The sequence below is a fragment of the Amborella trichopoda genome, chromosome 11, assembly GCF_054954075.1.
Source record: "Amborella trichopoda isolate Santa Cruz 75 chromosome 11, AtrichopodaSantaCruz75HAP2 v2.0, whole genome shotgun sequence".
Lineage (NCBI taxonomy): Eukaryota > Viridiplantae > Streptophyta > Magnoliopsida > Amborellales > Amborellaceae > Amborella > Amborella trichopoda.
This window is the reverse complement of record NC_142346.1, coordinates 25,646,881-25,673,167: the sequence shown is the minus strand read 5'-3', so window position 1 is coordinate 25,673,167 and position 26,287 is coordinate 25,646,881. Positions and strand designations below refer to the sequence as shown.

The following is a 26,287-nucleotide window of genomic DNA, read 5'->3' as shown; positions in this document are numbered from 1 at the left end:
TCAATAACATGTGTCGGTGGCCCAACTGCATTACCATTAGAAAAATGGGAAAAATGCATACTCCAATACATGCAACTAGTATTGATGGTAATAATACTCAGATAGAGTATAAAGCCAAAAATGTTGCAGTTTGGTTAGGAAATAAAACAATTTCTATTCTAAAAATTCTATGTTTTCCTTTTATGCATGGTGATTTTATTCTTGGAAATAACTTTCTTCAAAATCACTATCCAATAGATATGCATGATACCATGCTCATTGTTACCCTAAAAGGTGAGAGGTATCAATACCAATACTTGTTGAATACAAGTATAGATGTCAAATAGGATTTACACCACAAAAACATGGTGAATGTTTAAATGAAATAAAAGAACTCAATGAGAATCATTGGGTTTACCAAACACCGAAAACAAAATTTTAGTGAAAATCCTTTAAAGCTATGGTCTAGAAATCCTAGATACTGTAGTTTAAAACTCTGTGATCCAAACAAGATTATCAGAGTAAAACCGATAGCCTATGCTAAAAAAGATATAGACGAATTCTCTATCCAAATAAAAGATCTTCTGGAAAAAGGACTAATAGAGCCTACTACAAGTCCATATTCTAGCCCTGTATTTATGGTAAAAAACCATCATGAAGAAAAAGAGATAAGGCCAGAATGGTTACAAATTACCAAAGATTGAAGGAAAATCTAGAGTTTGACGGATACTTGATACCTAGAAAAGATGTATTAATCGATCAAAAAAAAAATTGCTAAATACTTTAGCAAATTTGATTGCAAATCAAGCTTTTGGAAAATAATGTTGACAAAAGAATCAAAACCCTTGACTGCTTTTAGTGCACCCTACAGCCATTATCAATGCAAGGTCATGCCATTTGGATTATGCAATGCTCCTCAAATCTTTCAAAGATGGATGGACAAAATCTTTTCAGAACTAACAGAATTTTGTATTGTTTATATTCAAGATGTTTTGGTATTTTCTAAAACCTTAAGAGGACCATAGAGAACATCAACATATAATATGTAATAAATTCTTAGAAAATGGAATTATATTAAGTCCTAAAAAGATTGAAGTTGAAAAAACATCAATTGAATTTCTAGGAATAATCTTAGTCCATAACGGAATAAGATTACAAAAACATATTATTGTCAAAATTAAGAATTTCCCTGATAAAATTGTAGAAAAAAAATATCTACAAAGTTTTTTAAGAATTCTTAATATACCTGATAGCAAGTCAGTCTGTGTCATTTTCAAAAATAAAATAAAAAATATTTGAATGCATTAAACAAATGGATTAAAGTGAGGAATTCACTTTTGAAAAAATAAATAGTTTTTTCGAAATATCCCGATACTTGGATAATCAATCCAGTTATTAAATATTCGAATAAATAAAGCGAATTTGTTTCTACGAGAAGGCCAAATAGGTACTTCCTCCTGAAATATTTTCTAAAATCTCTGATGAAACTGATAAAGAACAGTTTTTTCTAATCCCGGAGTTACTAAACAAGTACTCCTGTAATATTTACTATAATTATCAAACTCTCCCCAAATTGATATTTTATATAAATCATGAACCTTGGAGTCAAGAGGCAATCGAATGGGGATTAACTAGAACAATGTTATTTGAGCATCTAGACTCGATGCAATTACAAAGCTTTCCAATTTTCATTAAAAGTATGATTTTTTGGTCTCCAAAACATACAGGTTCAATTCCCAATTGTTTCATATAACCAGCACCATTGGTTGGAGAAGTAGGGAAAGATTTTTTCAGCCATATCAAATATGGTATCTTGAAGAAGCTTTAGATAATGATTTTCTATTAACTGAAGGACAAAACATGAATCATAATGAGATTTCTATTATGGATATAAGAACATATTTTAAATTTCAAAACTGAAGCTAAATCAAATAGAAATGTTGCGACTTCGATGAAAAGGAACCTTCCTTTAGATCTACTCCTAGAAACATAAGATATTGTTGAAGGTCAAGAAAATGAAGAAGATCAAAATCCAAATAGTCCTAAAAGTTTCAGTTTCGATATTGTTGGAGAAGCCAATCTTGATAACATGATGCAAAGTTGAAGAAGGATGGTGGGACCATATAGATACTTATTATACAAGTAAAGTATCCGATAAAGTATCTGATAAGATTGATAGGACAATACGACTGCAACTTTATTCAGCACATGAGTCCTACAAACATGCTGCCGATAGTACGAACACAACACGTGTTTAACTTACACTCTGCCGACAGTACGAACACAACACGTGTTCTACTTTCATTGTGCAAGATGTTGTACGAACCCCTTTTTCGTACAATTATTCAAAACTTTTACTATTCAAGATGCTCGGACGTACATTGTTCAAGATAAAAAAGAATCTTTATCTTTATACTATACGAAGCCTTTTCGAAGTTATATAAGGGAAGCTCATCCCTCATAAGAGGCAACGAGTCTTGGAGTATAGAGTTCTCCTTCTCTCTTCACCTCTTCAGTTTCAGTTCTTGGTTTCAGTTCGCTTTCTTTCTCAATCAGTTATCAGTTGCTGTAAATACTAGTTGTTCCATAAAAGGCTATTTTATGGAACATAAATATTAACTCTAGAAGAAGATTCAAAAAACTTTAAAGCCATCAAAGAAATCATTGAATATTAGAAATAAAGATATATAAAAGAAAAAGATATAAAAATAAGAAATAATATTATTTCTAATACGCAAAGATTATTGACTAAACATGAAAAACTCATGTTAAGAAACAATTATCATCTAATAATCAGTTTAGATGATAGTGATGCAGAATCAGAAAAGATTGTTGCAAGCGAAATAAACGAATCAGAATTTAAAAATGAAGAGTTTGAAACAAAATACTCTGAATCAAATGGTAAAAGAAAAATTGAAGAACCAGATCATCCAGAATCAGACCCAGAAACTAGGCATTGGACACGCGAAGAATTTGAGTAATACGTTCAAAATATCAAAAACGAAGAATTTTTTAAGAACGAAGAAGAAAAAGCTTCTCCTTCCTTTTCAAAACCCATCCCTGAGGTAAACTCTAGAAGAGATGATATACACAAACAAAATGTCAATGTAAATGGCACGTCTTGATCTAAAAAAATACCTTTTGGAGAATATGGTCAAGCCATTGATGATTGGGCTCAATCCATGCCTCTAGTCTTAACAAATTACAAAATAGTTTGGTCTAGAGAAAAAATTCTAGACCATTTAGCAGGAACATTGCAAGGAAATACTTTGCAATTTCTTAGAAAATGGGAAGCTTCAACTAGAGGGCAAGAAGAAAAAACTAATATGCTTAGTAGAAAAAGGAAAATGGAAGACATCCAGAAAGATTTCACCAAAATCTTAAACGAAAATTTTGTGGACACATAGATGAGTATAAACTGCAAAATGATGCATAATATACTTTTTAAAGATATCGCTTTGTAACATTAAAGAATTCAAAGCTTTTGCTAAAGAATTTCAAAATTGGTACCAAATGCTGAATGAAAATAAATCAAAATTATGGAAACAATTTTTCCATAAACTACCATCACCACGGATGAAATTTGTAACACTGAATATAGTAAATATGTCAGTACTACATCATCAAATGATACTATGGGAAATAGAATAAGATTTGTTTTCCAAAAAATTGAAAGTCATTGCTTAGACTTAAAAGCAAAAAAGCAAGTCAAAAAAGGACTAGGAGAAAAAGATTGCAGCCGAATTCTAAAAAATAATTTTGAATTTGGTTGCTAAAATAAAAAACAAACGAAATTTTTCTTTTGAAAAACTTCAAATGGAAGGAGAAGAATAAAAAAAAAAATCAATCGTAAAAAACAATATATAGTCAAGAAGAATATAAACAAACCCAAAAGGAGTTGTCATTGTTATATATGCAATGAAGAATGACATATTGCCCCAATTTGTACTCAAAAAGGAAAATATGTTAAGAAAATATGATAAGAATCCTTGAAGAAAATAATTATGAAATATGTTTTGGAGAAGAAATTTCTGATAACGAACCAATTATATTCGAAGTTGAGACTGAATCAGAAAACAGGGATTCAGAATCAGAACTTGTCTTCATAATGAATGAAGAACTTATAACAGAAGTTCCTGATAAAGAGCATCCAGAAGTTCTTACATTAGGAGATGTAATTCATGAAGAATTCACAATCGATGAGCTTAAATTAGAAAAAGAAGAAATATATAAATTGTCAAAGTTCCAAGTTTGGAACGCTAGACACTTTGAATATCTTAGTGGTGATACAACTGCTAAAATCTCAGAAAATGGTTCTGTTGAAATAGCAATTTTTGACAAAACCAAAATTGCAAAACTGGTAAAGCAATATCAGAAACTCAGATATACGCATATTGGAGTAATCCTAATCGAAATAACAATGTTATTTCGACAAGGGATAGACACCCCAATATTAGTTGTTGCTTTGAACAAAAGATTTAGCGATTCTATTAAGGCAATAATAGGAGGTGTACAATCTAATCTTGTCACTGGAAGAGTTTGAATTAAAATAAAACCTAACTATTTCATCTCAGTGCAAAAAAAAAACGTTCAAGATATTGTCAAAAGTTTAATCCAAACAAAAAATATTGGGATGAAAGAAAATAGTTTCGATCTTGCAATATAATGGAAAGCAATTCATGATTTAACCAGTATGACTAAGACTTCAACAAATAATATAGACAGTAGATTTGTAGAAAACGTTGAACCTCGTAACTTTGATACAGAAATCCAACCAAGATTAATCAACTGGTGAGATCTCGAGATCCCTGCTAATTAGTTAATTGAAACCTTTACAAAAAAAGTTTCCAAAAAGGAAATACAGCCTATTACTTTCCAAGCCTCTAGAAACAACATATATTTTAGTGATCAACTCTTCTCAAATAATAGATTAAGCTTTGAAAAACCCAAAATTTTATTGAAGAAAGAATATTGAGTTTCGATCAACTAGATCAAAAATCAAAAGCTACGGTAAAACAAAAACCATAGGGTTACAAAAATATTCAAATTTTTATATTTCCTTAATCTAGTTCTTCTCTACAAACAAAAGATGATGAACTGGAAAATAATCAACAAGAAAATAATCAACAATTTCAAGAAGAGACTCAACAATCCATAACTATATCCAGGATGAAAATAGGAGTAGATGAAGAAATCATCTTTTCACATAATCAAAATCGAAAGCGATATATGTTCGTTTTAGGAGAATTTAATTTTTAAGGATATAAACCATGTCATCATGATATTCTAATTGATACAGGAGCAACAACATGTGCTTGTAGCCCAACTGCATTACCATTAGAAAAATGGGAAAAAATGCATACTCCATTACATGCAACTGGTATTAATGGTAATAATAATAAAGCCAAAAATGTATCCGTTTGGTTAGAAAATAAAAAAAAAATTATTCCAAAAATTCTATGTTTTCCTTTTATGCATGGTGATTTTATTCTTGGAAATAACTTTCTTTAAAATCACTATCCAATAGAAATTCATGATACCAAGCACATTTCTACCATAAAACGTGAGAAGGTATCAATACCAATACTTGTTGAACACAAGTATAGATGTTAAATAGGATTTACGCCACAAAAACGTGGTGAATGGTTAAATGAAATAAAAGAACTCAATGAGAATCATTGGGTTTACAAACACCTAAAACCAATTTTTAGTGAAAATCCTTTAAAGCTATGGTCTAGAAATCCTAGATATTGTAATTCAAAACTCTGAGATCTAAACAAAATTATCAGAGTAAAACCAATGATCTACACTAAAAAAGATATAGACGAAATCTCTATCCAAATAAAGGATCTTCTGGAAAAAGGACTAATAGAGCCTACTACAAGTCCACATTCTAGCCCTGCATTTATGGTAAGAAACCATAATGAAGAAAAAATAGGTAAGGCCAAAATGGTTATAAATTACCAAAGATTGAATGAAAATCTAGAGTTTGACGGATACTTGATACGTAGAAAAGAAGTATTAATCCACCAAACAAAAAATGCTAAATACTTTAGCAAACTTGATTGCAAATCAAGGTTTTGGCAAATAATGTTGACAAAAGAGTCAAAACCCTCGACTGCTTTTAGTGCACCCTACAGCCATTATCAACGGAAGGTCATGACATTTGGTTTATGCAATGCCCCTCATATCTTTCAAAGATGGATAGATAAAATCTTTTCAGAACTGAAAGAATTTTGTGTTGTTTATATTGATAATGTTTTGGTATTTTCTCAAACCTTAGAGGGCCACAGAAAACATCAACAAATAATATGTAACAAATTCTTAGATAATGGAATTATACTAAGTCCTAAAAAGATTGAAGTTGAAATAACATGAATTGAATTTCTAGGAACAATCTTAGACCAGAACATAATAAGATTACAAGAACATATTATTGTCAAAATTAAGAATTTTCCTGATAAAATTGTAGATAAAAAACATCTATAAAGTGGAAGAAACTTTATCCCAAATCTCTCTAAAAAAGAAAAACCTTTATTAGAGAAACTCAAGAAAGATGAGGAATTCTTAATTGTGGAAGAAACTTTATCCCAAATTTCTCTAAAAAGAAAAACCTTTATTAGAGAAACTCAAGAAAGATGAATTTGTTTGGGATGAAAAGGACTCAGCAATAGTAAAACAAATTAAAGCTGAACTTGAAAATGTACCAACAGTTAATTTTCTTAGAGAAGGAGATAAATTAATCCTTGAAACTAATGCTTCAATTGAAAATTCGAGCGCAGTTTTAAAAGCAGTAGTAAATAAAGAACTCATATGTGGATATAATTCTGGCAAATTTAATACTACTGAGAATAATTTTATCACATATGAAAAGGAACTACTAGTTGTTCTCAATGGAATAAAAAGATTCCATATATATTTAGCACCAGAAAAATTTATTATCAAAACAGATAATAAAGCAGTACAAATTTTTTTAAAAAATAGCAAAGGTGAAACAAATCCTAGAAGGATTCGTTGGTCTAATGCTACTCATAATTACAGTTTTGAAGTTGAATATATTAAAGGTACTGATAATATTCTTGCAGACCTTTTTAGCAAGAATCCCGAATAATTTTCAGATGGACAAAGGAAAACAACCACTTTTAAACAAGGGGAAGAAAGAAATTCCTAAACAAAGAAAAAAAAAGAGAGATAAATTTGGGGACCAATCAGGTACCAAGCCAGAAGAATATTTCAAAAGATACCCCTCTTTACTTTTCTCAATTTGCTCAAGACCCAAATCCTAAACCTCTATCTTACTCAGAAATAATAAGATTAAATGAGAACTTTTCACGACTACGTGAAAATTATATGCTTCCATCAGAGACTAAACCAGTCCCAAACTTTTATCATAATCTTCATATTCCTATGGCAATCTATGAAGAACTAAATGAGGCATGGAAGAACCATCTCTTAAATAATAAAAGAAAATTTCGAAAACACATGGGAAGGTTATCAGACCTGATAGCAAGTCAGTCCGTGTCATTTTCAAAAATGAAATAAAAAATATTTGAATCCAGTAAACAAATGGATTGGAGTGAGGAATTCGCTTTTGAAAAAATAAATAGTTTTTTTGAAATAATAATTCGCTTTTGAAAAATCAATTCAGTGATTCAATATTCGAATAAATAAAATGAATTTGTTTCTACGAGAAGGCCAAACAATTACTTCCTCCTGAAATATTTTCTAAAATCTCTGATGAAACTGATAAAGAACAGTTTTTTCTAATCCCGGAGTTACTAAACAAGTACTCCTGTAATATTTACTATAATTATCAAACTCTCCCCAAATTGATATTTTATATAAATCATGAACCTTAGAGTCAAGAGGCAATCAAATGGGGATTAACTGGAAAAATTGTATTTGAGCATCTAGACTGGATGCAATTACAAAGCTTTCCAAATTTCATTAAAAGTATGATTTTTTGGGTCTCCAAAATATGGAGCTTCAATTCCTGCTGAACGTTTCATATAAACATTTTCATTGAAAAAGCTTCAGATAATGATTTTCTATTAACTGAAGGACAAAACTGGAATCATAATGAGATTTCTAATATGGATATAAAAACATATTTCAAATTTCAGAACTAAAGCTAAATTAAATTTAAATAACCGTGCCTTCAAAGTAACTAATGGAAGACGATTGTTCACAACTTATCTACCATCAAGTTACCGTCGAAGTCTAGAGAAAATTATTGTTGAACAAGAATATTTCGAGAAATGTTGTGACTTCAATGAAATGGACCTTCATTTAGATCTACTCCTAAAAACAAAAGATATTGTTGAAGATCAAGAACATGAAGAAGATCAAAATCCAAATAGTCCTGGAAGTTTCAGTTTCGATATTGTTGGAGAAGCCAATCTTGATAACATGATGCAAAGTTGAAGAAGGATGGTGGGACCATATAGATACTTATTATACAAGTAAAATATCCGATAAAGTATCTGATAAGATTGATAGGACAATACGACTGCAACTTTATCCAGCACATGAGTTCTACAAACATGCTGCCGATAGTACGAACACAACACGTGTTCTACTTACACTCTGCCGACAGTACGGACACAACACGTGTTCTACTTTCATTGTACAAGATGTTGTACGAACCCCTTTTCGTACAATTATTCAAAGCTTTTACTGTTCAAGATGCTCGGATGTACACTGTTCAAGATAAAGAAGAATCTTTATCTTTATACTGTGCGAAGCCTTTTCGAAGTTATATAAGGGAAGCTCATCCCTCATTAGAAGCATCGAGTCTTGGAGTATTGAGTTCTCCTTCTCTCTTCACCTCTTTAGTTTCAGTTCTTGCTTTCAGTTCTCTTTCTTTCTCAATTAGTTATCAGTTGCTGTAAATACCAATTGTTGTATCAGTTTCTGTAAATGCGTTGTATCAGTTGTTGTACATGAATGGGTTGTATAGTTGATGTATAAGTTGCTGTAAATGTTTGACCTTTTATCAATTTGACAACAAGATCTCATAACAGCAGTGATTTTAAGATCTTAGATAGTGCAACTTGTAGCTCTTTGCGACTCATTTCAGTCAGGTTAGTTGTATCCTGGGAATGAGTTTGTGGGGATCGAATTGCATCTCAAAATTAGGCCAAGTCAGAGACGTTTACCACTTCGAAAAAAGTTTCTCTCGTGCCTCCAGATCCCAATTTAGTTCTCCCTAGACATTCAAAACTAAACCCAACTCTTACAGGGATTATTTAGAAGTTGGAATTTTCAGAATACGTACTAAAATCATTGACGATGATGGTACTAAAATCGACTCCAATTAAGGGAGATTCAGCCAAATTTTTGTTGTAAGAGAAAAGAATGGAATCCATAAGAATTCCAGGTCAATGCAAATTTCAATATGGGGAAAATCTCCATGCAGGTCAGTTAACCACACAATAGTCAAGAAACTTACAGTTGAAGTCGCATAGGTTGGTCCAGATCCATCTATGAACACAATACCTTCTTGGGAAGCCTTCTCCATAGCCTGCATAAATTATTCAAGTGAAACACTTTGTAAGTGAAAAGGACGAAAAAGGAAGAACTACTAGATATTATCAACAAGATCATTATACAAAGTACAAACGAAATGCAATCAAGATGTAGGGTACATGAAGCTTGGATAGGTGTTTGTAATTAATTCCATGTCGTTAGTTTCATTTCCAATACCACATTTCGTCAAAATTGTGGACTCTTTTGATACATAATCAATAATTAGTTAAGCAAGCATATTGATCAACCCCGAATAGTTGGGAAAAGGCTTTCATGATGATGATGCATATTGATCAACCCACATTGTGTATGGCCATGGAGCTTCTTCTATGAACAATTAAGTTTCGGATATAGAAATCATTGAAAACTTAGAAGGTATTTGACAAAGTAGGCATGGGACTGCAATTACTGACAACATCCTCCCCTCATATATTTTCAAAATGTATGAATCAAGCTTAAAAGCATTTTCTAAGGGACCTACCAACAACAATATACAATTTGTAAGGGAGTAGACATGTCCGCTGATGCAAAACTTTGTCAGATAAGAAGTTCTATAAGTTCACAAGGGGCATAATCTTCCCAATAAATTTGAATGAACTATCTTAAGTTTTCCTTAAAATTGAGTTTTGAAAGAGTTAAAAAATCCTTGAAGCTTGCAAAAACATCTGTTTTGAAGGGAAATAATAAACCCATGTATCACATTAAAACCATTAATAAAAATCATATAAATAGAAAAAATATCATTAGAAACAAGAGAAGCCACTCCTTAAATATCGAGGAGGTCAACCCCCGAGCACACACACACACAAATACACATGCATACAAACAAACACACATAAATGTTATATTATTAAACAAGCCCAAGGTGATCTTGTCCCAGCTGGGACCTGGTTTGTTGTAAATGAGCTGTCAAGCGTAGCTTGGCTTACCTCATCGAGCTTCAAAGTACTGCCCAAGTTCGGCTCATTATGAGCCAGGATTACTCCCAGCACTTGGAAAAGGAAACCACAAAGGGGTTGCATGCCTTTAGGATGCTAGAACAAAACAAAAATACAAAACTCATCAAATTTGAGTATGAAGACCCAACATTTGCACATGAGGAACGCATGATGCAAAACTATGAAAATCTACGAAAATGTATACAACACCTAAGCAGTGAACATCTAAGGTTGTTCAGGGAAAAAAGCCAACAGGTTAAAAAGACAATTTCCAAGCGAAAGTAGGCATTAACCACACAATGCCTAGTCAAAAAACAAAATCTGAAATTCAACAAAGAAACAGTGCATCAAAGTTTCACCTCCTACAAATTTGATTTGGTTTGAATTTTGAAAGTCTTAATGCACGGTGGGAAGACCCACTTCTTTATCTTCTATTTCTGAATCGGTAATCATAAAGAGGCTGTGAGACCCAGAACTGTTGGAAGCATGGTATGGCTGCAAAACTTCAAGCTTTGAAACAAAATAATATTTGTGAATTACTTACTCTTTATCATAAAACAATTTGTCTTGCCTCTCCTATTTAGGGTGTAATACCTTGGTAGAGTCATCCAAGCCGTAAAGATGTAGAGGATAAAAGAGGAGGGAAGAGATGGGGCAGAAGGAGCTTCCACAGATAGTGATGGGGCAGAAGGAGCTTGATAGTGAGGAAAACCTTCATCATGAAATGTTTACAAGGTATTCGTAAATATTTCTTCTTCTTTTTTTTTGGTAATAGTTAACAAGATTCTCAAATGCTAAAAGATTCTGTAGAGTTAAATATATGACGTCTTATAAAAAAGATGCCCTTGGGCAATCACAAATTGAAATAAAAGAATAGAATAAAATATAGATGACTATGAAATAGAATATCTAATAATGTCAATTATCAATATTAGAGATTATTTCCAGTGCTTCATGGAATACGAGCAGTGAAAAGCCTGCCCCAAGTTTAGTCTCTCTGAGAAGTGCAATGCTGAAACTAGAACTACAGATGCAACCAACTTCTCATTCCAAGTAGTTCCAGCTTCTACATAAGTTACTCAATAAAATTGAAGGCATAACTGTACCTTCTCTAGACCATTTACATAAGTTGTTGTATGAACACTCGTAATTTCATCAAAGGAAGCAGGCCTCCAATTTGTAATTTCCAAAACGTATCCACCACGATACTGAAAGTCAACCAAGACCATATTAAAAGTTTTCAAGCGTATATTCAGGTACCTGGGAATATACAAGTATATGCCATGAAAATATACATGCATTACCCATGTAGTGTATTTATGAGTACAAAAAAGTGTAGGGAGTTTTGAGTCTTCAAAGGCATTTGCTGCTGTTTTTCCTTCCTTTCCTTTCATCTATTATATACAATCTGTTAACCAATCAAAGCTAATTATGATTAACGTATTCCATTCATGTTATCCTAGCTACACATACTTGCTTGAATTTATGGACGTATGTATTCCAATGGTTAGAACGGTTGGGACCAAGTACTAGTACATGCAGTATGCTATAGGGACTAGCCAATATATATTGTCATCTTTAGCACAATTTCCTCAAACTGCTAGTGCTAATGAGGTTGACAGCTTTCCACAGTCAACACCACTTGTCATCAAGTGCCTTGAGGAGGTAGAGATGAATCCCTCACCATGAGAGTGGGACCCAATGGCGTGATGCATGATGCTTAAACACACGGCAAGATGTAACCTTGGGTTCGAGTAGGGAATGAAAGGAGGCTATGTAGAATTCTAGGCTATAATTTCAAAAACTTCTTCCTATTCTATTATTAATGGCTAGAAATTCTACTTACAGGTACCACACATACAATAAATTCAGCTTACTACTATCTAGGATCTTTATAAACTTACTGCCAAAATAAACTTTATTCAACTGAAAACAATACTAAGAATTTAGGAATAAAAAATAAGACAAAAATAGCAACAAATAAAAAAATAAATAAAGGAAGACTTACTTTTGCCTAGGGTTATCCCTTTAGGGATTAGCACACCTCACACCCAGTTACCTGACCAATGGTTAATGAACTCTTGACCAATGGTTGTTGAACTCTCAAATCTGAATTTTGGAAGCACCTCTGGGACACCCTTGCTGAATTTTATTTGGGGGCTAACCCTTCATGAGGTCGGAGAGATGCCCAAGGTGGATGGCCAACGAACTTCTTGACCCTTGTGTGCAATTTTAGGGCCCGAGGGGATGAGAGCCAAATCCTCATCATGATCATAGCACAACATGTACATATGATAGTCGTCTTGGGAAGCGAACCCCACTGGGGATATGACATGTACCTGTGATGTAGAGATAACCCCCATGCACCAAATGCGAGAAGTGTGCAAAGATCTGTGTGACCTGGACTTGTCCCTAGGGAAACCTGTAATTCATGGACTAGGGTTGTGTATTCTCTTCACTTGTGGGCTGACTTTGATAGTCCAATCATGAATACCAACAACGAGTTGTGGGTCATGGAAACTGTTAGGTCAGTTTGAGAAAGTGAGTGTAGGACATGATCGCCAGTAGAGATGTGCCTCTGTATATTCGCATTATCCTTAACATAGTTGAATCCAATTCCCATCAAAATAATTTAAAATGCTTAATTTTATGTTACATGATTTTTAGAATATTAATATAAATTTTGATAATACCTTATATATTTTAATTTACCAAAAAGGATTGTTCAAAGAGCAAAACATGATTTTTCCAAGTTTATAAAATTTAAAGAGAAATTAAAACTACTAAATGATTTCAAAAAATCATTTTATTAATTTTAAAATTTATTAGGGGATGTGGGGCCACAAAATTGATGGGGGCCCATCACATGGAGCCCATTAGATGGGGGCGTACGGCCCACATGAGGAGCCACATGGGTGGTATGCCCCACTTTCTTTATTCTCTCATTTTCTCTCTCTTATGAGGTAAAGGGGGAAGTAAGAAGGAAGGAGAGACAATGGTTTTGATTGATTTCAATTTTAGAAAGATTGTGATTTAATTGAAATTATATGACACTACTTGAAATCAAATGACACGTTTCCATAAATTAAATTTCATGGGATTAGGTCAAAAAAACTAAGGGATAAGGTTCTAGCACATTCCTTTTAATCATGATGCCTGATATAAGGAATGTATGGCTAAGATCTCTTCACCACACAGGTCACCCTTGATCTACGATCAAGATTGAGTCTCCATAAGGATCGCAATTTCTAGACCCCAAAACCCTAGTTTTGCACAATCAATACCTCCTATGTGGATAAGATTACACACACATATGGAATTGACCTCTCTCTCTCTCTCTCTCTCTCTCTCTCCCAAGGACAGGTATGCCACTCTCTGTCTCATTCTCTTCTCTTATGTTTTATTTTTCTATCTTACGATTTTAAATAATAATAGTAGAGGGGGCCCCCATGCCTTAGCCATTGTTAACCCTAAGCTCCCTATCCCATTGTGCTTCATGCTCCCATGTTTTGAGTAAGGGTTTGCCTAGGCTTTCCATTCAATAGAACTCAGTGATAGACCAAGATCCTATGCACCAATGTTGAAAGAGACCCAATGTGGGGTATACAAAGTCCTTGGAGGTAATCCTTGGCAGTTATTCTGGCTTTTCATCTTTTTCATGCTTTCTTGTTCTCAAATCTTCTTGGATGTAATTATGTTCTATGCAATCAAAAAAGTTTTGTGTGTGGCAAGCAAGTAAGAATCCTCTTCTTTCTTTATTATCTTTACATCCGTTCAATGTAATTGAAGAAGTTTTGTGTGTAACAAGCAAGTGAGAATCATCTTCTTTCTTTATTTTCTTTACTCCCTTTGAATCAAAATTTGTAACTCTTTATTTTTTAAAAAATTTGTTAACTTAAAAAGTTGTAATGCTTGGACACATGTAAGTGTTCCAGCCGGTATAATAAAAGAAAAAGAGGAAAATTTTAAACTACACATATTTGGCTAGATCACATAGTCCACCTTTCATTGGTATCAGAGCCAGATTTCTTACTACCACATTTCCTTTTATTTTCAGTCGTTTTCGTGTATTTTTTAGAAAAGAAGGATGCTAGCCAAGAATTTTATAGCTGAAATCTTGAAAACCAAAAGATCTGATGGAACAAATTATTCCTTGTGGAAGTGTAAGATTGGCTATGTGTTCTATGAGGAAGGTCTACATAAATTCCTCACTGAGAATCCACCCCCAGAGCTTAGAGGGAATGCATCCCAGGCCACAAGGGATACATATGCACAATGGGAGTGCAAAAAACATGCTCACTGGACATATCCTCCTTGTGGTTATGCACAACTCCCACACTTCTAAGTATGAAACCCTAAAAACCGCTAAGGTCATGCAAGAGAAATTCAAGAAAAAATTTGTTGATCCCTTTCTTGTGAGGAAGACTCTAGCTATGACGAAGTAAAATGACTTGAAGATGGCAAAAGGAGGAAAGATCGCAGAGCACGTGCATATCTTTCAAGCCTTGATTTGTGAATTGGAGGCAATCAACATGAAGCCCATTGAGCCCATGCAAGTGGTTCACCTCTTGAACACTCTCCCCTCCTCATGGGAGGTGTTTGTGTCATCTCTTGCTGCTCGTGAGAGTGCTCCAAAGTTGGAGGAACTCGTGACCCTGCTAAAAGCCGAAGAAGAGAGGAAGAATGCTTGTGAAGCATCGACACCCAAGACTCAATGCACATGGTAAACTAATTTCAAAACAAATAAGGGAAAGGGAGAATATAATAATAACAAGAAAAATGATGAAAAGAAAAGGGGAGAGAAAATATCTGAAAATAACAAACCCAGGAAAGTAAAGAGGTAATGTTATAATTGCAGGAAAGTCAATCATATTGCTAAGTTCTGCAAGTTTAATAAGGATAATGCAAGGGAAAATAGGGAACACGCCTGTGTGCTATTCAAGAGCACGCTAGCTGATCCCAAGGGTGCATCTTGGTATTTTGACTTTGGTCTACAACTCACGTGTCAATCACAAAGATGGACACCGCAATTTTAAACCTATTGGTCACGGCAAGCAACATCTTTATATGGGAGGAAACCAAAAGACTGAAAACTTATGTACTTAAAATGAAGAATGGAAAAACTAGGGTCCTAAAACAAACACTTTATGCTCCAGAAATGAGAAAGTGTTTGGTTTCGGTGACTAAGTTAGCTAAGGTTAGGTATGTCACCATCTTCTCTGCTAATAAGATGATGGTCAAAAGTTATGGTGAAATTGTTATGACCGATCTTCTCAAGGATGGCCTGTTTTCTATTGAAATGAAAGAACAACTTGCTTATGCCTCGTCTTCCACTTATGATAATGATGCTTACTTATGGCACATGATATTAGGGCACATTAATTACAAAATAATGGAGAGATTAAAGATACATGGTCTTTTAGAAAATTATGATGGCGGCTTAAACCAAGTCTATGAATCACTTGTGTTAGGAAAAATGGCAAAGAAATCGATCATAAAAGCGCAAAGAGCATCTAACGTTTTAGAAATCATCCATAGTGACATATGTGGCCCCATGAATGTGGCAACAAAGTGCCACAATAAATTCTTCATCACATTTGTTGATGACCACTCGCGATATGGCCATATTTAACTATTACACTCAGCGTTCAAAGTCCTAGACTGTTTCAAAGAATATAAGGCTGAGGTAGAAAGCCAAACAAATCAAAAGATAAAAATCCTAAGGACAGATAGGGGCGGAGAGTATTCCTCACAACTCTTTAGAGATATGTGTGTAGAGCATGGCATAATAAACCAATATATACAATGCCTTATACATCCGACCAAAATGGTGTAGCCGAGAGACGGAATAGGACCTTGGTAGAGATGGTGAGAAGTATAATGGGATATGCAAAGCTCTCCCTTGATTTCTAGGGAGAAGCAATATTGGAGGCAAGATACATTCACAACCGCACACCTACTAAGGCTGCTCCTCTAACACATCACGAGATATTTACTGGTCGTGCTCCGTCGCTTGAGCATCTAAGAGTGTGGGGGTGTTCTGCTCATGGCTTGACTCCATACTTTTATTATTACTAAACTTGCATTCCATCTACTTTGTCTTAGTCCGGCTAATTCTAAAACCTTCAGATTCTAAAGCATCCCTCCAAAGTTCTTTGTGTTGACGTCGCTTCGGGTCTCATCAATCAAAATTATATTATCCGCAAACAACATACACCACAGTACCTCATCTTGTAGGTGCCTTGATAAGTCGTCCAAAACTAAGACAAAGAGGTATGGGCCCAATGCTGAACCCTGATGTAGACCTATAGTCACTGAAAACTCGCAAGAATCTCCACTAGTTGTTCGTTAGCTCTCCCTTTTACATATCTCCCACCAAATCAATATAGTATCTGGAGACTCGTTTCTTTTCCAACACTTAGCAAATTAAATCTCAAGGTACTCCATCTTAGGCTTTCTCTAGATCAATAAAGACTACGTGAAGTTCCTTTCACTTTGTCCTAAACTTCTCAATCAGTTGCTTAAGTAAGAAAATAATCAAAATTGTTGACCTCCCTGACATAAAACTGAATTAGTTTTGTGATACACTCATTTCATGCCTTAGTCGTTGCTCAATCACTCTATCCCACAACTTCATAGTATGGCTTATTAGTTTGATCCCTCAATAGTTTGTACAATTTTGTATGTCTCCTTTGTTCTTCTAAAATAGGTATCACAGCACTTTTCCTCCATTCGTCTAACATTTTTTTTGTTCTTAACAATTTGGTCAGCCAGTTAATGCTAATCTCCTCCATGCACTTACAAACCTGTATCAGATACCATCTAGTCCTAAAGGCTTTCTTTCACTTTCGATATCTCAATCTTATGAATGTATCTATGACCTCCACCCTTATTTATGCTGATGGTTCCTTCTACAACTATGTTTAACTAATAGGAGCCTATCACCTACTCTCTTGACATTAACTATTTTATCTTTTAAATCTTTGTCGATTATTATACCTACATCATGTATATTATTATTCTTTCCTATATACCAAAGTTTATACCCATCTATTTCCGTAGCTTTTTCCCCTTTCCACTTAGTTTCCTACAGACAAGCTATGTGTACTTTCATTTATCTCATTGTATCCACTAACTTCACACTCTTACCTGTACGTGTTCCTACATTCCATATGGCTAGATGAATCCTATTCTCTTGGACTAGCTTCTTTACCTGCCCTCATCCAAAGTGTCGCAGAAACCCTTGCCTATTTTTCATCTCAACTGGGTGGCGCTCCAGCGCGTCACTTCTAGGGAATGCCCAAACTAACCCTTGCTTATTTCTCATTGTACCCGGGTTCCAATACAACGTGTTGCTTTCAAGGAACTCTTAACATAAACAAATAATATAGATTCAGAATTCATAAAAAGTTTTGGCAAGGTTTTACATTAGCTGCCTACCTAGTACAACCCATCTCCTTTACCCAGGCTTGAGACAGGTTAAGGGAAAGTTTAAGGTCCTCACCCTTCTTAGACCAAGTGTGACTCTCTCTTGTAATCTTTAAATCTCTTTGTATGTGTTCCTAATGCTTAAAAAACACATTGTTAAACTGATGTTACATGCACTTTTAGACAAAATTTAAACAAAAAAATAATATGTTATTTCTCTCATTAATTGTACTCACTTTCTTTTTCACTAAGAAAAAAAACACATTCAAAATAATATCACCTCAACTAAGTAACATATTGAAAATAAATTTAGGAATTCTCGCACAACTTGCATTTTTTGCTAGTGTTAGAACTTGTTGGCAACTTACGAAATAGATTTGGCTTTGGTTTGATTCCAGGTATTAGAACATTGGACATCACAAATAAAGTCTCATTTTCAAGTATATACTATATACATAACAAAACAAAACTCATTTTCAGGTATGTATAAGGTATTATTTTTATGTTTTGTAAACACAAACACGAATTCCCTAGAGGACTAGAGAAACATTCTATTATTTAAAATTTATTATTAGTTAACATATCATCGGTGTCTAAGAGCTCTATGGGTGTCTACAAACTATACTTATCATTAGTCTTAAAATCCGAGAACCCAAAATAAATATCTTGTTTTATTAATTTTCATTATTAATAAATTAAATACTTTTACTTTCTTCATTCAACCTAGAACCTAAGTGAACCTCAAATCCAGTTTTATGGTCAATAGACCTTGATTCCAATAATTGTGGGAACAGTGATTAAGGCCACTCAACAAGTCGATTTCAAAACCAAGGGAACCTTTGTTTAGGTCTTTAGGACCGTTGAGGACCTTGATTGCAATACTAGGGGAATCCTGGCTAAACGTACTCAATAGATCGGCTTCAATACTAAGGGATTCTTGGTTAACTATACTCTAGAACCTCCAACGATTTGCCCTATGAAACTTGTTTCTTGATGATTTCTGACACGGTTCCAAGTGGTTAGGGTGCGCAATTTGAAAAAAGGTAGGAATCTTGATTCCAAATTGGTTGGAGCACGATTAGCAAAAAGTGGGAATCACGATTCCTCCAATACAAGTTGTACAGATGGCGCTTCCTACCATAGGAATCTTCTACTTGCACGCAATTTCACACTTCAATTCCTAATAGGCTTCCAAATCTCCTCCAACAACTCTGTGAGAAACCAGCTTTCTTGAAGAAATTGATGACCCTAAACAATGGAAGATTCATTATGAAAAGAGGCGTCACTTTTATTGTTGGAAAAGGTAGAAATGTGAGTTGCGCACTTGGCAAGTTTAAACGTTATGCAATCAAACATGATATTACCATTACAAGCAAACCTATATGACACTCATAGCTCATACCAGTGTACAGAAACTCCATCACAATCTAGTTCTCATGCCAAAAGAAACTAAGTTGACACATAATTGACATTTATAATGAAAAGATATCATGTTGGGATAACTTTTTCAATTTCTAAAATAACTATACCAGAATCTCTAGCCAATCGAATTGCAGGTCCTATGGTATACTGTTAATGTGTTTCTCTCTTATAGCCCGGTCTCAAGTTCAAACCTTGATGCCGTCACAAAACCATTTTACCTATATTTAAAAAGCTAAGTTTCTTTGAAAACTAAAAAAGTCAAGAGAGTTCACTCAGTTTTGGCTCTGTCTGAGTCAGGGATTGAGTTCAAGTTGTTCGGACCAATTCATATATTCCAATGATACCAAATACATATAACTGTGAATGTAAAGGCACTGAAGTCCAAGTTGTCATGAAAGATAGATAAAGTGAAGCTAAGAAAATCTATGCGAAGATACAAATCAAATAATACACTACGATGAACTAAGCATTAGAAAAAGAATTATTCAACTGGCAATTTGGAGATTTGGTTCCAATCCAAAAGGCACTAACCAGATGGTGATAATCGAAGATTCATTGATAGGGGATGCTCCTCTTCTTGTATCACCTTTTCTCTTGCTTAATACAGTTAACATTTTTGAAAGAAAAAGATCATCAAAGATTCATTCAAGGTTTTCGGGATGAAGTTTTGTATCCTTTATTAAGAGAAAGGCCTCCATTGACAACTTTTAATAATGTTTGAGTGGCCTATCACTTTCATAATACCATTTATGTGCTACTAGGAGCCTGTTTATTGCAACTCATTAAAAATTGCAGATTATATTGATGAAAATGCTTTTACACTGATATTTTAATATCCTGTGATAACTTAAATAGCTGTTAAGCTTCTCTGCTGGAAGAACTCAAGAAGAAATTTCCAGTGGGTTCATTGCTCCAGCGATTCTGTTTCTAACAACACTACCAAATCATTCCTTAACTACTGAACCAGTAAGACAAAAATGTAAGTCCAATTCTTGAAACACGGTTTAGCAATAAACCGAAACTTATTCATAGTGGTAAGTTACCCATCAAATTTGTCAAGTAGAAAAAAATACTAAACTATTGTAGCATGAGTGGTAAACAAGGTGAAATATACTCATTGCATGTGAGATAATTCATCAGAATGTGAAGAATCAAAATCCATCTTCAAGTCTCCAGTAAAATGAAATGCCAACACAGCTACATATGCATATCGTTCCGTTTTCTTTTTTGTGGTTTAATATGGAACCATTTATTGAAAGAGTATGTTGAATACTACATTGAAGTGTTATCCTTCACACCTTTGATGAAAGCTTCATTTTGTCAAGAGCATTTGCAATTGCTGAAAGTCTAGAATTGCATTCCGGGTGAGATTCCTGCAGAAATCCATCCACCATAACATGTAGATTTCCAAAGGCAAACGGAGTAGTAAAACCAAAAACTTGTAAGAATTCATTCGTAGATATACCTCAATTTCCTACCTAAAATTCCCAACATCCTAAAGAGATGGTAAAACAATCAAAGCTGTGCGCACCAAGATCATGAAAAATATTAATTTGCAAAGTCCACAAGCATGGACAAAATTGTCTCCCTCCCCCACCCCCAATCCCCTAGACAAAAAAAAAACACATTAGAACCATTTTACATGGTTTAAAAATCAAAAATTTCCAACTTCTGATTTTCCTCTTGAATCCAAAGCTTTTGAAAAAATTAAGAGATTATTTTGGCTATCCCTTGAGATTCTTTTAGGCATTAATAGGATGGTATTTGGGAAGATTCACCAACTAATCAATGGTTTTCAAGGGCTAAGTGGAAATCAATGGTTTTCAAGGGCTAAGTGGAAATCAATGGTTTTCAAGGGCTAAGTGGAAATCAATGGTTTTCAAGGGCTAAGTGGAAATATGCCGAACCCAAAAACCATAAGAGTCAAAATTGCGTCATTTGTTTCTTGAGAATTGACTATCTTCTTTCTCATATGTCATAAACTTTTGGTCATTACCTCTTTGGAGTTTAAACGTTTGGATATTTTACTTGACGGAATGGATTGCTTGATTTACATATTAATTGCATTAGACATTTAAACCATTAAATGTTAGAAGTTAAAACAACAAACTCTATTACTCTTTATTAAGCTATCAGAAGGCTCAGAGTCTCAAACAGCTAATATATTGGAGATGATGAATAAATTAAAGGGTTATGTTAGGGCACTCAAACATATGAGTATTTATTTAAGGTACTCAACATTTTTTAACACTTGATACCCTTACCCTACTATGCAGTAACTTTTTTGTTTAGGAGCATTTAAAGTAATTAATCAGTGGTAAAGTAGAAATTGTTGATAGAAAGAGAATCATTTTATTAACTATAGTGGATGATGACATCATCCACATGAGGTGTAACATCACTCACATGGATCAATGATTGCTTCTTAACCACTAGTAAAATGTCACTTGTTTCTTATAGAAATATCTATCCTAACCCTCCCAATGACGAAAAATGTTGTAACTTAAAAAAATTTGTATTACATGACAAAGGGCAATGAATCTCCAAAAATATTGAGTACATTAAGAAAATACTCATATGTTTGAGCACCCTAACAAAACCCCAAATTAAAATACCCACTATCATTTAAATCACATTTAAATTTTTCAATGTATTATTATAATTTTTAAGATTTTTAAATTTTTTAAATTTATCGACTCATCACCACATCAAACTCCCAACTACACTGGGTCCACATCCCGCATTTCAAACCATTGCATTGATTGTATCGCCATATCGGACTCCCGACTGCATTGGGTTTCAAAAAATTGCATGAGACTCCCCAAAAAACAACACGGGGCATAAATGCACCAAAGGATGAAAAAGCTTTTTTTTTTTGGGTAATTAAGGATGAAAAACATTGATTTATATTAGATGCATCTGCATTGGTTAAAATATGGGAAGTCTCTCCACATGCACGTCACATTCTAATCTAGAATGATTATAATCACATGAGAATTACAAATCATCTTATCAAAGAAAACAACGGAAAGTTACTAATCATGGAATTAGTATGCATTATCTTAAATCATATAAAGGAGAAAGTAGCAAAGTTGCTGGCATAAGCTGATAATGCTATGTCCGAACAAAGTAAGATGAGAAAACAAAGGGACTACCATGAAGCATTTTCAAAGATGCCAAACTGTATCAAATAAAAATTCATTTTACCTGGTTATGGCCCAAGGCAGGTGCCAAACAGTACAGAACTTGTGCATCAACTAACTTAATTGCAGAAGAAAAAGAGGCATTATTTGTAGAACTGCTTGAGCATACAGTCAAACTCTTGATCAATGCAAGGTGTATCCTTTTGGATCTCTGAAACTTTAAGAACCGTACCCCAAATACAGAGTATTTATTTCCTAGAACATAGGAGAAATAAGTATTTAGTTCACAAGCATTTGACCCCATCAAAAAACAAAGATGACCTATGAAATTCAAACATCATCTCACAGAACTACATTAAACCACCAAGAAGACCTACACTAGCCAATAGAAATTCTTAAACTGATGTTTTATCCAAGTGAGACAACTTTTACTTGAGAGAAATGCTTCTTCAGTATATACTCTATAGAACTACTTGAGAATCAAAATTCGAACGTTTATGTCAATAATGCAGCATGCTTCAGACTGCACTTGCATAACGAGGATTCAACAACTAGCATGTTGACTTTGACACCCTCGGCTCAAATTTTGGAATATACCAAACAAGCATTAAACAGCAAACAAAAGTACAGAAACATTTTTCAAATGAAAGCTGCAATAAAACAAAGGCTCTCCTGCCATTTATTAAAGTTGGGTTTTTGTTTTAGGATTGAGTTGAAGAGGAAATATTATTACGTACCTGCACAGAGAGAGGAGGTTACAAGAAGCATCTTGATCAGCTCCTTTTCCTAAAGCTCTGTTAGTTACACATATACTTTTATTCTTTTCTGTTCTAGTTTCAAATTTGAAACAAGGGGAGAATGGAATGAGAATTCCTTAAAACAGCCTGCAATGAACGAGAAATGTGAGAGGAGGAGACAGTTAGCTACCAGATAATAATATGCGTATATAAATTTGGTGGCCCCGTGGCACCAAATGTTATATTTATTGATTGAGTAATGATCCTAGGACCTCCCCATCCATGTGTGCACGAAGGATCACCATTAAGAGGTGGTATGGATCTTTAGAAAAGTTATCACATTGGTATCGGACTTGACTTTTCTATAGATATGTACCGAATTTAATGGTGATCGTTTGAGGTCCTACACACAAATATAAAAAAGAGTTTTATAGGATCATTTTTCATTTTGTTTTTATTGGGAAAGCGTCACTAAAATCATCAAATTATCTACGGATATTATAGTTTTTGTTATTACATGAGAAATGATCTAACCCGCCCCCACCCATGCGTATAGGACCCTAAAGGATCACCATTAAATTTGACACGTATATGTAGAAAAGTCAAGTCTCACACTCATGTGATAACTTTTTTAGAGATTTGTACCAATTTTAATGGTGATTCATTGGGGTCCTACACACATGGGTGGAGGAGAGTCTTATAGGATCATTACTCTTTTGAAAATACCTAAAACTTTATGGTATAACTCAGATGTCCGTTTTTTCAATTTCATAATAATTTTTTGTAAAAAAAAAAGAAACTGCATATTTTCAGTTTTTGAAAAACCGAATTTTTTGAGTTAGTGCTCTCTAACTCATCATGTTAAAATAATTTTAATAATAATAATCATAATCGTCAAATTATCTACGGATTTTATATTTTTCGTTATTATGAAAATACCTAAAACTTTCTATTATCAGGCAGATGTCCGATTTTTCAACTTCATGACATTTTTTGTAAAAAAAAATGAAAAAGAACATTTTCGATTTTTGAAAAACCAAATTTTTTTAATTAGTGCTTTGTAACTCATCGTGTTAAAAAAATAATAGTAATAATAAAATAAGGTAAATATATAATACAATACCTACCTAACTTCTATCATTGTTACTCAAATAATGTTTCGGTAAGAGCATATGGATTTCTTCAAGAGGTTTTTAGTATCCTGACCATTCCATGAAAGTTTTTTTTTTCTTTTTAAGAAACTAAAAAACATCTATTTCAATTAAAAAATTAGATTGAGCATGACGGGATTTGAACCCTTGACATGAAAGTGTAAAGGTATGCATGATAACCGAAAAGCCATACCTATTCTATGATTGGGGCTTTTTTTAATTAAAAAAAAAAGAATCTTTTTGTATTAAAAAAAGATTGTGCATATGGGGGGACTCAAACCCTTGATGAAAAGTGTACAGGCATGCATGATAACCAAAAAACCAATTCAACCCCAAGTTTAGATATATGGGCATACATAATATTAGTATTTAAAAAGTTTGGTTTTTGAAATTCGGCTTTTGAACAATCGAAAATTAAAAAAAAACTGGGTTTTTCAAAAACTGAAAATGGGCAATTTCGTCTTTTTTGTTAAAAAAAAAAAAAAAAGTGTTATGAAGTTGAAAAAATGAACATCTGTGTAATAAAGAATAACAAAAAGTATAACGGATATTTATGTAATTTTCCCAATTAACTATATAAAAAATTAATGAAGTGGAAAAACTCGGTGGTTTAAAACCCGAGCCAATGAACCAGCTAGGAAACTAGTCCAGAAAGATGCATATGGAACGAGAAGATCGAGACAAGAAGAAGAAACATTAAAGAGGAGTTAACAAGTTATCATCTTTTTTTTCTTTTTTTTGACAAATATTTATTTTTAAGGACATAATTTTTTTTATTTTTTAAAGAAAATTGTTTCATGCGAGCTGGACTGCATTTCTACACTATGCGGTCCAAAAGTATAAAGCATACATCCTCTCCTTCAAATATCCGCTCTCCTCCCCACCTTGGTCTATCCCTCCCCGATCCTACCACCGTGCCTCTGGCTTCAGACGCTCCATCCTACACTCTCTCCCCCTCTTCAAAGAGCGTATTCGCTTCACCCCCAAGGACGGGTCAAGCATATGCTTCTGGTTAAACGCCTGGCTTATCTCCTCTTCTCTCTCCACTTGTTTCCCATCCCTTTTCCGCCTAGCCCATGATCCTTCTGCTTCTATTCTCTCCCTATTTCCCCTTGATAGCAGACTTAGGATTTGGAATCTTAACTTCCGTCGCACCTTGCGCAACCCTGAGTTGCCCGCCTTCCAGGAGCTCCCCCTCCTTATTGCTTCTTTCCCTCCGCTTAGGAGGGGTGAAAACTGGATAGTTTGGATTGCCTCGTCTTTGGGAAAGTTTTATGTGGCTCCCTATATCGCTCTTCTTTCTCCCTTAACCTCGGCACCTCACCTAGCCATTCAGTTATCTCTAAGGCTTGGTCCACCATCATCCCACCTAGAATATAGTTCTTTATGTGGCTTGCACGGCCGACCTCCTCCAAAAGAGAGGCCTATCAATCCCTAATAGATGCATCATGTGCGAGAAGCCGAAGAGACCAACTTCCATCTCTTCCTCCATTGCCCTATTGTTGTGGCTCTTTGGCAATCCAACCTATCTCTCTTTGGTTGGTCTTGGGTTACGCATGCAAACATCCCTAGTCTCATCCCCTCTTCGTCATCTCTTCCATGGTTGAAAGCCGGGGTACTACTTTGAAAGGCAACTCTAGGTGCCACGTTATGGACCATTTGGAAGGAACGAAACAATTGCATTTCCCAAGGGGAGTCTGCCCCTATCCCCAAACTCATTGACTCCATTAGGGGCTCGGTCATTTTCTGGGCCTCTAATCAGAAACTCTTCAAAGGCATACCCGGGTCTACTTTTTTGTCCAATTAGACCCACATTCTCAACCGCCGGTGTGTTAGGGTGCCAAGGTTAGGTCTCTGGAGACTGGTGCCTTCAAACTCAACTTTGACTGGTCTTCATTAGGTAACCTTGGCCCGATATGAGTTGGGGGACTCTTTCGAGACCACCATGGATTACTCCCTCT

At 34.3% G+C, this 26,287-nt stretch overlaps 1 protein-coding gene across 23 annotated transcripts in view; it reads right to left on the bottom strand.

Moving 5' to 3' along the window:
* Positions 1-23,329, bottom strand: part of LOC18446498 (histone deacetylase 10, chloroplastic) — a 72,042-nt gene extending 48,713 nt beyond the window's left edge. For 5 of the 23 annotated variants that reach the window (XR_016044753.1, XR_016044751.1, XR_016044752.1 and 2 more), the window contains exons 1-6: positions 23,176-23,329; positions 22,503-22,693; positions 20,594-20,668; positions 11,552-11,653; positions 10,437-10,541; positions 9,431-9,502 (exon numbers count right to left, since the gene is read on the bottom strand). Coding sequence is in view for 7 of the 23 variants with exons in the window: in XM_088852221.1 (XP_088708347.1) it covers positions 9,431-9,502; positions 10,437-10,541; positions 11,552-11,653; positions 20,594-20,668; positions 22,503-22,693; positions 23,176-23,206 (576 nt within the window). In the remaining 16 variants the exon portion in view is untranslated. Of the gene's footprint in view, positions 1-9,430; positions 9,503-10,436; positions 10,542-10,804; positions 10,956-10,989; positions 11,158-11,551; positions 11,654-11,749; positions 11,854-12,453; positions 12,543-20,593; positions 20,669-20,760; positions 20,903-22,502; positions 22,694-23,175 lie in introns of those variants that run through there. The other 18 variants (XR_016044764.1, XR_016044765.1, XM_088852227.1 and 15 more) reach the window with 12 other exon arrangements.
* Between the last annotated feature and the right edge of the window lie 2,958 nt (positions 23,330-26,287).